The 12,540-nt window shown below is 39.2% G+C and overlaps 1 protein-coding gene across 1 annotated transcript in view; it reads right to left on the minus strand.

Annotated features, from left to right (window-relative positions):
• Positions 1 to 12,152, minus strand: part of NBEAL1 (neurobeachin like 1) — an 80,786-nt gene extending 68,634 nt beyond the window's left edge. The window contains exons 1-2 of the mRNA XM_054173777.1: positions 12,058 to 12,152; positions 11,211 to 11,508 (exon numbers count right to left, since the gene is read on the minus strand). Of these exons, the coding sequence (XP_054029752.1) occupies positions 11,211 to 11,261 (51 nt within the window). The 5' untranslated portion in view covers positions 11,262 to 11,508; positions 12,058 to 12,152. The remainder of the gene's footprint in view (positions 1 to 11,210; positions 11,509 to 12,057) is intronic.
• Positions 12,153 to 12,540: the final 388 nt, after the last annotated feature.

Below are 12,540 nucleotides of genomic sequence, written 5' to 3' on the forward strand. Positions count from 1 at the left end.
TTCAGAGCACCTGGAAATGAAAATACTTCCTTGTTCCTCCCCTTCCTTAAATATCACTATTTTTTTCAAAAGAAAACTAGAAATAACAACAGCAACAAAAAAACTAAACAGCAAAACAACACAGTGCCCCTTTAGGCCACCATTTTCATAAGAAGCTCCCAGCATAGTAACAAATGTCATAGCTCTTTACAATTTAAAAAGAAAGACTGCCAGGCCTGAGCAGTGTAATGTTTCTAACAGGCACCTAAAAAAACCCCAAATCAAACAAGAAAGATTGAACAAACAAAATATCTGGGGGGGGGGGGGGTGTGGTAACAACAAAAATCACAACGAGAAGCCAACAAACAAAAATGCACACACCAAAAAAACAATCCCATAAAACACCAAGATGAGGGTAGGGATCTTTACCAATACAATTAGTACAATTCTTTCCACAGTATGGAAAGCGATACCATAGCTAAACGCTGCCAGACAATTAGCAAGTTACCCATCAAGTTGAACAAACTTAACAGTTTATGTAAATAAATAAGCCTAGGAAGGTCATCCTTGGACTTGGCAGTACTGGGGAACAAACTTCAGTGTGTAACAACAAAGCCAATAGCAGGTATATCTGACAGACATGACATTCTCTAAAGCAATGAAGAAAAAAACGTAGCCAAAACCTACACTAACTTGAGGGCAGGCTTTTTGTCTTTGCTACATTAAATTACCTAGAATTACAATAGCTTCCTCTACTCATTATGAATATCCATGAAATGAATGGCAAAGAAATGTTATAATGCAGTCAGGTTTTTGCCAGTGAATAGCCTATAAAGAAGGTCACCAAGAATTTTTTGTATCAGTAATAACATATTTTAAATTTATAACGAGGCAGGCAGAATTAAACTTTTTCATCTTACTCTAAGTCAAATGAAAACATTTTACACAAAATGAGCACTGAAGTCCTCCCACTTAAAGTCTTCAGACTCATACTTGTGGCATACAGGCATATTTACCCAAGGTTTCCAATTGACACTATTAATGTATTTATAGAAAGACTGCTTTTAGATTTAACAGTAACTCCCATGTCATCAAGCAAACAGACACAACTGGAAGGGCAAAGCTCAGTACATTTTTTATAGCCATGTTCAGGAAGTATTAATTGCTAAAAACAAAAGCTGGATCCACCCGAGGCTATTTGAAGTGTCACATTTCATGCTCTAAAGGCAAAAATTCCCTGCAGGGCAGTTCAGAGTCCGACTGTCACACAAGCCCAACTTGTTTGACAAGACAGTTGTTTGAAGCTGTTAAATTTAACATGCAGTTATCAAATGGCCAGCCTGGTCAGACTACTGTGCATAGTAGTCAGTCAACCTTCAAAGTGGATTTCAGTTTAGAAGCGCTACCATAAAATCTCCCTGGCACTGGTATTATGGCAACTAATCCTTCATCACCAACCATAATACTTAAAATAAGAACAATCCTTTGGTGCCAAGGCTGAATTAGATCTAGAAAAAAAAAGTAACAGTAGGAAATGAAAAATGAAATACTGCCTCTAGATCTCTGGCAAGTTTAACAGTCTTAAAACCTATTGAAGTAGTCTGCATAAGGCAGACTTGTAGAACATTTTTAACACTGTTTAAGATAAACTATTTATTGGGGGATTAGAAGGTTTAAGGGACCTTTTTCCTCTTCATGTTTTCAGATATAAAGGGCAACATTTTCAGTATGAGATTTCCTAGCAGCCTTTTTTCTAAATTATGTCAAAGTGCTTATGCTTCATGTGAATCTTTCAAATCTGTAAAATGCCAAAATAAATCCAGAAAACCTTTGTCATAGCAGCAAGGGGACAGGCAGTTCATCCCAGGATATTGTAATCCGTTATTCCATTCCATTTTTCTCTATTTAAGGGCCTGTACAGCCAAATCTCTCTCTCCTCTTCATCTCAGGAGGTGCACCGTTATCTTTTGCGGGGGAGAGGTTTTTCTCTTGGCCTTGGCTGGCAGCGAATGTTCAGCTACGCTACTGAGCCTGTTGAAGCCTGCGGTAGGCCTGGGTCTAGTGGGGTGTGGGGGGAAGGGCAGCCTGGCCTGCTCTTGGGCCTGCTGAGGCTCAGTGGGATGGAGGTTTCTGGAAGGCTTTGGCCTGGTAGGCCCAGGTGAAGAACTGAGCCTAATTTGTGAATGCATTCCTTTTACCTGAATGCCTTCTGTATATATTTGTATACAGAATTTCCATTTAAATTTCCAATCCAGGGTGCAGGTTTTTTATTCTGCCCCTCGGGAAAGGGGTAAAGTATCTTTTCTGTCTTTTTGCCCTAGGCAGCTCCTGGCTCAAAACTAGGACAACGTCTTAGGTTAAAAAAAAAACCAACAAAAAAACAATGCCACATGTGTGTGTGTGTATATATATGAGAGTTTTATTAATTTTCCTTTCTACTTCAGACCCTCAACAAAAGGGGGGTGGGGGGAGTGTGGGGGGGTGGAGAATGAAAGTTTTGTTACTGAAATGGAAGCAAAGCCTTTATTTTTCTTTCTCAGGCTTTGTTGTTGTTGTTTTTGAATGACAATACAAGTGCAGCCTTGTAGCTTGAGACTGGCATGTGATTGATGCCATCCATGGGATGAATCTACTTCATCTGAACTCAGATTTTAAGGTCTTCCTATTTGACAGAAAGTAGCACCAGAAGGCTCCAGGTACAAGCTGGCATTCAGTAGTTCAGTCTTCCAGTATCCACTGCATAAGGCACTTACCAGGAATTTACCATACTATGAAATATTACATTCTATTAACATTTATTTTTCCCACCGAAGATGACACAATGAACTAACAGTAGTAAAAGATGGAAGGTGTATTTTAAACAAAAGGGAACAAGAAGCACCCCGAATAATTCAAAGGCAACCAAAGTAATATGATGTCAAAAGTCTACAGTGTCAAGATAATCCTAAATTTAACAAAAATTCAAACCATATTTTAGGAAAGGTTTAAAGTTTAATGCTTTATTCCTTTAAAACCTGAAGTTATGCTGTCATTTTACATGAGAAGGAGAGTCAGCTTTAAGAACAACACACACAAAGCCAACTTTTGCCATCAAGTTTCTACCTTAAAGTGTGATGCAACAGACAATAAAAGTTTAAAACAGAGAGAAAACAAGCAGGATGGTGCTACAACAGTAACATCATCAGCCTGTTATTGCACTGTATCGACAGACAAATATTGTTAAGTGTTTCAGTAGATAAGAAAAAGGCTGAGAAATAGTATGCAGCTTATCAAAAAGAAATCTGTATAAGTGTCATGTAATTATTTTACATCAAATTTAACTAAAGCGGTTTGTTTTTTGTTTCTTTAGATATCCATTTAGCCATTTGGGTTTTGTCTTATCAACCTCACCACACCTTACACTAACCTTGTGCTGCAGCTGAACTATACACTGAAGGTATTTAAAAAAAACAACCAACCAACCCCACCGACTTCTCATAGGCATGCTTGAAAAATAAAAGACTAGAAAACTAGGGAACAGCAGACCTTCTGTTACTTGTGCACCTGCTGTTCGGTATCCACTGCACTTCCTCTGCTGCAGTTTTTAAATTACAAACATAGGTAAGTAATGAGATCAGATTCCTGCAAATAACACCTCATGCTCTATGTACTGCTTTATTCCAGAGCTTCACCAATCCAGTGCAATGAATGATGCAGGGTCTTACCAAGAAAAAAAACCCTGTATGCAGTCATACCTGAGCCACTGTACTCACTGCTATTTTTGAGACCTTTATTGCATTTAGGTTATTATATACACAACAAACATTAAAGGTCCATCCTCATTATTGTACTCTCTCTCACAAATTCCATGTTTGCCTTTAAAAGCACATGAACACTAAAGATCTAATTAAAATTGTTATTAAAAAAACCCAAACATTTAGGAATGTCAAATAAACCCTTTTTCCTCCTTGCTTCTCAGAACTTGCCAGACCATTTAGCCTGCAGCTCCCATGAAGCTGCAGTCATTCATCAAGAGAACTGTTCATTTCAGGTAGTCCTAGGTTCATCAAAACCACAGGTAAATGGATTCCAAGTTTTATACAATTGAACACACTAGACAAACATCTATTGATAGAGTTGGTAAGGTAATTTAAAACCAGCTTCCATCTACCACAGTCTTTTTCTACAAATCTTAGTAGGATTATGGCACTGGAGACTCCAGGCTGATGCCTTACATGTTTGGTTAGTTTTGTTTGTTTGTTTGGGGTTTTTTTGGAGTGTGTGGAAGTTCCTTCTTATATGTGTGTGCTTTTTTTCATCAAGAAAAGCTTAATAATTAAAGAAGCTGTTCTCTTTTCTATGGCAGCTGTTTAACCTTTCTGGAGCCTGTAAATATTTTAACAGTATCTACTGACAACATTTGGATTAGGGCATTAAGCTTCAATTCTGTTCAATGGGTAGCTGGCATACTTCATATTGGAGTTGATTTTGCAATATTCTTTTATCAGGACACATGTTATCCCCAGATCTGAGCCAGACAAATTGACTCTTATATTAATATATCAACACACAGAAACAGAAGCTTGTTTTTTTTAATCTTTGTGATAAATCATTCCATTTAAGAGACACTTGATGCTTTCATTTCAGTAAAAGCTTGAACTGAAATGCATTTGTTGGTATGTTCAGAGCTGGATGTTTCTCACTAATTCTGTGAAGAGCTCTGAAATTTCATGTAGGAATTTCAACCTCATGCTAGACATCAGTAAAACCCTGAATCTTAGAGCAAAAGCATGAAAAACCCTCAGTTATCTAAAAGTAGCATGTGTATGTATAAAGATATAGATAGATAGATATAAATGCTCAATATATTATGAAATTATAAGAAACAAAAATAATTGGCTTGCAAAATGTTATGGTTTTATTACATCTGCCAGGATAGATGTATCTGTTTTGTTTCAACTTGAAGCCTGCAGTCTCTGTGACAGAGCCCCTGAACAGGCATCAGCACATGTTCACCCCAATCCACAATTAAAGAATGTAACAGCTACTGTAAATTGAGACCAAGATTTCCCATATAGACACTATTTATATGAAAAGTACTCTGTTTGTAACTATTGGAATTGTGTTAGTTCTTTGACTATAAGACATCTCTTCAAATAGTAGATAGTAAATACAGAATTCAAGACCAACTGTTCTTGTTCTTCAATATCCATTCTTAGCTCAGCATCTCATAAATAAAGGCAGAGGAAAAAAAGTATTTTCGTATAGATGGCCACAAGTGACTTGTGACATGCTCTTCTACAAGTTACAGTTGCTCAGAATGCAGAGATGTATTTAAAACAATCTGCAGTATAGATATTTTACACAGCAATTGTTTAATAAGTCTTCACTCGATAATTTTAGCAGAGGCATGAATTTACATGAAAATGACTTATGAACAACTTCTTTTACTGAACATTTAGTTTGCTCAAGCATTCATCTAGCTGTAAGCTGAATACTTCTTTATGTAATGTAACAAAGGCAATATATACTGACGTGATGTGAATCACTGACGAATCAGCAATTGCAAAAGAAAGAAGACAAGTGCAAGCTAAGTTGGGATGAGATCATATTTGGGATGCAAAGGTCAATGTTTCACACAGGCCTTACAGTTTAATGTCAAAAAATATATTCTTGACAAATTACATGTCTCTTACTGTGACTAAGCTAATTTTGCTAAAGCAACGCTCCTCTGATAAACACAGCTACAACATGATTTAGGTGAACAGTTCAGTTCAATCATACTGCTTTATGCAGTCCTACAATAGTCATGTCTAAAACCTGATCTGATCTTTTTTTTTTTTTTTTTTTTTTTAGTTTATTTACAAATACTCTCTAATTTTATACAGGGATAGGGGTTAAAAACCCTTGCAAAGAACACCTCATGTTGTTTAATAGACCCTGATCAACCATCCCTGGTAATTTCATAATACTGTTTGGAAAGTATATACTTGCTGTCATTTGATGATCCTCATATTAAATACCACAATCTTTTGATATAGGTGATAGAGGGAGTCAGCCAACTATAAAATATTGTCTGGGAGGCAGTACTTTGTAAAACAGTCATTGAAGGGACACTGACAATAACCCTTTTGTCAGTGACAGCCACTTGGTAGGTCACCTTAGCAAGACTGTGACATCACACACTGAGAAAACTGGTATCTTTTTGCTCCAAGACAAGTTTTTTGACTACCAAGAGCGCCCTCCTTTTATGTTGGTGTGGCCAACACAAGGTGGTTGCTGCTAACAAAATTCATCCCAGGGAGCACATTCTTGAAAGGTTCCAAAGACATACATTTATTCTCACAGTTCAAGGATAAATTTATCTCAGTTCTCCACATTATGTTAGTATTAGCATACGAGGGAATGAATGGAAATTATTCTCTTTCACAAACTCTTCTCACTTACAGCACAGAGTACACATTCACTCGAATGACCTTGTAATGTGAATGGAAGTTTAACTCAAGCCAATTCAATGCACATTTATATGGCAAAGTTTCAGCTTTTAAGTATTTGCATTGCAACAGTCTTCTGATAGCAAAAGCCAGCTATTATAGAAAAGCTTGCACTGCTAGCACACCAGTTTGAAGCACTTTACTCATCACAGTGGTCTGCTCCTGTCTAACATACAAACCATGATTTCTCCCAAGACCACTTACTTTCTCTTTCAGGTCTTCATTTGATTCTTGTAAGGCAGCCTATAAGGATGCCAGATGACAAAATAACTCATTTTAACCACTTCTGGACATTTTCAGACAATGCATAAATCACACGCAACAGTTTTGTTTTCTGTCCTGCTTTCAATGAAGTACTATAAAATGCTCTCCACATAAAAGTAACACAGCTCTTTCTATGCTAAAATTATTAAATTAGAAGGTATTTATAATCTATAGATATCCCTCACTATGCCAGAGAGAAACTACAATATACTTATCTCAATAGAATCAGATTTTGTAAAAACAAAATAAAGCACAACAAAACACCACCAAAAAAATACAGCACAATGTAAGAGAGTCCATTTAAGATGACATCTTGAACAAGTCTGCTGCTCTTAACACACTAAGTGATGTGTCTGTCTCAGCTGCCTGCATCAGTAAGGACCAGAACATTATGATTAGCTTTAGGACTGGTAACACTAAGAGTCCCAACTGTATTGGCACCAAGTTGTATGTTCCCTCTTTGAAGTATGAGGCATAAGCTATAACCTGCCTGAAAAGCAGACTCATGGCTTTCCCCTCAACCTATTATATCACTTACAAGGTAACAGCAGTGTTTGAACTAAATCAGAGCTTTACTAAAGAAGAGAGTGTAAGAAAAAACTCAGACTCCTTGTAATACAATAAAAACTGAAATTTTCCTGAGGTGCATTTATGACTGAAACCCCACATGAAAGCAATTGGCGATTTACTTTAAGATAGGAAAGAATAATTTCTTTCCATATAACAGGGTATCTGATCACTTCCTGAGTAAAATAAAAAAATATCAGAAATCCTGACATGTTTTATGTCTAAGAATCTGACATACCTATTAGAACAACTGGGGGAGATGAAATACTCTTTATGTTTTACAGATAAGTCAAAGATTGAATCTCTTCAAGTTGAATCTGTAGTAACAGTTACTTCAGAGGATTAGAAACCACAGATATATTTTCTATACCAATATAAAATTAACATCTAAGAAAAGGTAAATCAGCTAATATCACAACACTATCACAGCCAAGCTGGTCTAAGGCTACATGACAAAACTGGTAAAGACCACCTCAGTCATGGACACATGAAAGCATGTCCTTTTCCCAGACTGCTTCAATTCACCTAAAAGAGCTTTTCTGCTGTACAATTATGTTAGTAATGCATTTTAATGTATCTGCTGCATACACTCTTATATATGAACCGTTCCATACTCCTGTGTAAGTTATTAAAGGCCTTGAACCAACAATCAGTATTTCTCATACCACCACTGTCTACCTAGCCTACTGGAGAAAATTTCCTCTTCAGAAAACAGCTGTTTCCTATTCTACACATAATTCAATTATCTTAAAATGCACACAATCAAACATTTGGGTAAGAGGAGAGCAGCTTACGTTTGTATTGATATTCAAGGGAATAACATCACTGTACATCGACAGAAAAAACAACTAAACATTTTAAACTGAAAGTTATCAAAAAAACGTGCCAGCCAGTTGTATCCTTAACAATGTGTTTTTTGCAGAAAGTTTGACACTATCATAAAAAGAAATTAAAAAAAAAATTTCAAGGCAGGAACGTCTTAGACTAAGAACAATACAATGCTGTGATACAGTTGTTTTTTAAACTGCTTCTATGCAACATCTGAAACATCCTAAATCATGTCTGGCTATTACTTTCACAGGCATCTTAGACAGCAAGCCATTACCTGCATTTTTGTAGATAATGCCCTAGAGAAAAGCTTTTAAGGGAACAGAAACAAGAAAATACAATCTAAACCCTAATCTTGGATTACAAACTTCCAGATGAAAACCAACTGCATACCAACTAAAAATTAACTTTTCGTTTCTGCAGAGGTCCTAGTCACATGCTAATGTCTGACCAAATCTCCAATTTCTAAATAGCATGAGGGGAAATTAAAATAGAGGAATGCCTTCCTAAAGTTACTTTGCACAAAAGTAATTGTTCACCTGACACCTGTTGCTGTCAGATATGTCAAGTAGTCACAAGTCATGACATAAGTCATGACTCAGGATAGAGGGTAAGACGGTAACACCGTAACACAGCATCATTCATCATTTTAAAGCAATGAAAGTCCCGCTGCTTCAGCGCAGGGTGCTATATTTAACATACAATCATAAAGGACTTGATTATCTAAAACGGCAAGACAGACAAGGCTAATTATAAGCAATAATTTGAAGCATCATACACAAAAAACCAGCTTGGGTTTCATTGTTTCTTTAGTTAACAAGGCAGCAAAACCTAAAGCCAAATACTTGAGATTTGTGGCACAACAAATTCCCACCTTACTCAACTGTGAGCTCCAGCAGGTTTTGTAGTTCAGAGAAATTGCCCAGCTTTCCTTCCCAGCATGTCAGCCACAACAAAGTCATGAGAGCGCAACACAAAGGCTATGATACTACACTTCAGGCACTTCCAGGTACAAAACCACTTTCCCCTCAACTACCATATCCTGTCACTAGTGATTATTTATTACTATACTTTCCCATTGTGATAGATGCTCCAAGGAGAGTGAAGCACAGCACACAGATGTTTTCACTAAATGACTGAACAATTTAGTTTACAATAAGGCTTCACAACATTGTACATCCTAAGACAAGCTTCCTCAGTTGCTTTGCCTGTCTCAAGAAGAATGAGGTACCATTTTAACCTGAACAAGTTGATAAGAAAGATATAAAAAAGCTGGTTTGTGTCAAACATTTTTTGAGAAAGTTTAGTGTTCTTTTTTGGAGTCACTCTAGTTGCCTTCAAATTCAAAGATGAGCTGTATTTTAAAAACATATTTTCCTACTTAAGAACAAGTCCTTCTCAGTCTGTGAACCACCTAATCATGCTCTTAATATATGGGTCTGGAAAGAAAAATGACAAAAATATCACCACCAAGTTATGAAGGCCAAGTATAATCAAAAAAAATATTTTTTTTAAATAGTCCATCCTCCACCACCTGAGAGCTGACTAGACCGAGTATGCCTCATTCCCATAAAGAAACCGAACATCTTGTAAGCGATCTAAAGAACACATTTTAACCAGTACTCCTTTATTTATGCAAACTTCCTGCTTGCATGCGGACAACACAGAGTTGGAAAGCATCCAACTTGAACTAAAAGTTCAAACAAAGAAGGAGAAGGTATAAGACAGACAATAATTTTAAAAAGAACTAGGGAGAAATGAGACAGAGAGTCCAGGCAAAGAAATTCAGAGCATGGCTCATCTCTGCAGCCCTGCTTCCTCAAACTGAGTCTGTTCCAAGTGTCTTTGTTCTCATATTGATGAACTCACTGGCAAAACATCCATCTCCTCCAGTGCTAGTTCACTTCCTCCTGCCATTGGCATTACTGCAGTTTAAAAGGCAAAAGGACTATGCAGATACATTTCAACCCAGCACATTACCCACGTGCACAGCAGTAAGAAGTCATACCATGCTGTTATGTTTTTGCTAGTTTGATTTTTAACTACATATAGAGAATTAAGATTACAAACACACAAAAATTAAGAAAATCTACAATTAAGACTTTGTGTAATGCCCTCCAATGCTTTACACACTTGAGTTGTTAAGATGGTCTGTACTTGAAATCTCACATTCTATGCTGTTGAGAAAGGCCTGCTCTAGAAATTAACTGGGAAGAACAAGAGAACATTTGTCGTTAATGTCCTACTGGTTTGAAAAGTCAAAGAAACACTGATACATATGAAGCATGAGTCTGCAAAAAAACCCAAACAAAACAACCAAACCAAACAAAAAAACCCCAACACCACACCAAACAACAATCCAGAATATAAGATCACCAAAAGCTATACACTGCCACTGAGTTCCTATATGACAGCAAGTCACTCCTTTCCTCTGTCTTCAAAGTTATTTTTCATATGTGTTTTATTTTACAGATACCGGTTTTGATAATCTGCAATCCAATTTGTGTACATACTGAGCAGCAATTGTAAAATGAAAACGGAGACAGGACAGTATTCTAATAACATTCCTGCCAGGTTAAGGAAAGTCATTATTATTAATGGAGTACTTAGATGTTGTGGTGACAACTGGCAAAGGCTCAGGAGTGATATAAGAAATCTGCTCTTTAAGGTTTTTGCTAATATAGTTTAAATGAAACTGGAGCTGAACAGAAAACCAAAAGGATAAAAGTCAATACTAAACAGTGGTGAATTAAATTAATATAATACATCTTACTACCATGACTCTATAAAACAAGTAACAATGTCAATATGCATTCCCATAGTTAAAAGACATAGCTACAGTAACTGCTTAACTAAACTATGAACACTGTGCAAGTCACACCTCAAAAAAAAACCCACAACCTGAACAGCAAAACAAGAGATAAGGTTGCAGGCTAAGAAATGGAGTTATATCCTTACAGAAGCTAGGCAAGTCTACCTAACTTCTAAGGGGGGGGGGGGGGGGGGAAGTTTTAAATGTTATAGATACATTTTAAATACCCGAGTTCCAAACAAAATACGAAAATGACACACGAACACCACAATCCACCAAATATTTACCTTACTGCAGTAAAGCATCCAAAGCTCATACAGCCTCTCTCGGGATGCCATTCCTTCCGTTCCCCTTTCCGTTGACACTAGCTACTTTTGTTTAAGATCCTATCATGCTCAGTTTCCAGGTGTTGTTCTCGCAGCTTTCACTTTATTATTACAGTTATATCGTAAGCCGAGAAGGCAGGGATATAAAAACAGAGTGTCAGTGCCTCCTTTTCAGGTAAACAACGTAGCACAACACAAGTAGCTGCAGACAAGTGTCAAGCATGTCCGTTCTTCGCCAGCGCTGCTTCGGTTTTAGTCTCTGAAAGTGAAAACATGCCTTTCAGGCCTTTGGTGGAGGAAGAAATTATAAATCCGTACTTAAAGCCCACAGACGACCGGGCATTACGCGGTGGCAGGTTGCATTGCTTTCGTCTTTGATATGATTACCCCTAAGACCGAGGAGCGTGGTTTCCAATTTTCCCTGCACTCTCTTTTATTTTGCAGGGAGCCAGAGCAGGGGAAGCCGCAGGACAGTTAAGAAGGGACGCCGGAGTCCCAAGAGCGCAGGGACGCAGCGGTGGTAACGTGGCTCACCCTCACGCCGCCGGAGGACGGCCGCCCCTCATCAGCCGAGGCCCCGGCCCGGCAGTGACAGCCGCCACCACCGCCCTACTCTCCCCACCCCCGAGCTCCACAGCCGGCCTCGGAGCCCGGCAGGCCCAGGCACCGGCGTCTCCCGCAGATAAGCGGCTGGCCAGTCAGAGACGCTAGCCGCAGCCTTTCCCGTCCCCTGCGGGAGCAGGAGAAACCCTGCGCTGCCCCACCGCCCATTCCCGGGTGAGAACAGCTGCCCCGCGCCGCCACCTACCGTGTTTTCGAGCTCTCCCTGCTCCCCCTGCGGCTTCTCCCCCTAGCCTACCCTGGCCACGGCGGGTGGCGGCCGGGCAACGCCGCGCAGCAGCCGGGCGGCGGAGGGGGGCAGGCTTTGCCACATTGCCCGCCCCGCCTGCATTCCGGTACACGCCCCGGGCCGCCGCCCAGAGGCGGGGAGGTTGCGGGCGCCATCTTGGCTGCGGGTAGGGTTAGAGTGTGCCTTGTAGTTGGAGGGCCGGGGTCATTCTCCAACGCCCACATGGCAGCTCTGGTGAATCGCCAAGGCCCTCGCCTGGGTCGGGGACACTACTGGCATTCCCATCGGCGATGCCATTCCACAGCCCTCGGGGGAGCAGCAGGTCACCGTCAGTCAGCCAGCCCCTCTGCTGCACGGGGATTGGCATTCCCAGCCCTTGTGGGGCAGAGCACCTCAGGAAACCTTCATGCTGCCTTACAAGTGCTAAAAGTTATCAAGCAT

Source organism: Dryobates pubescens, chromosome 2 (assembly GCF_014839835.1).
Source record: "Dryobates pubescens isolate bDryPub1 chromosome 2, bDryPub1.pri, whole genome shotgun sequence".
NCBI classification, from domain to species: Eukaryota; Metazoa; Chordata; class Aves; order Piciformes; family Picidae; genus Dryobates; species Dryobates pubescens.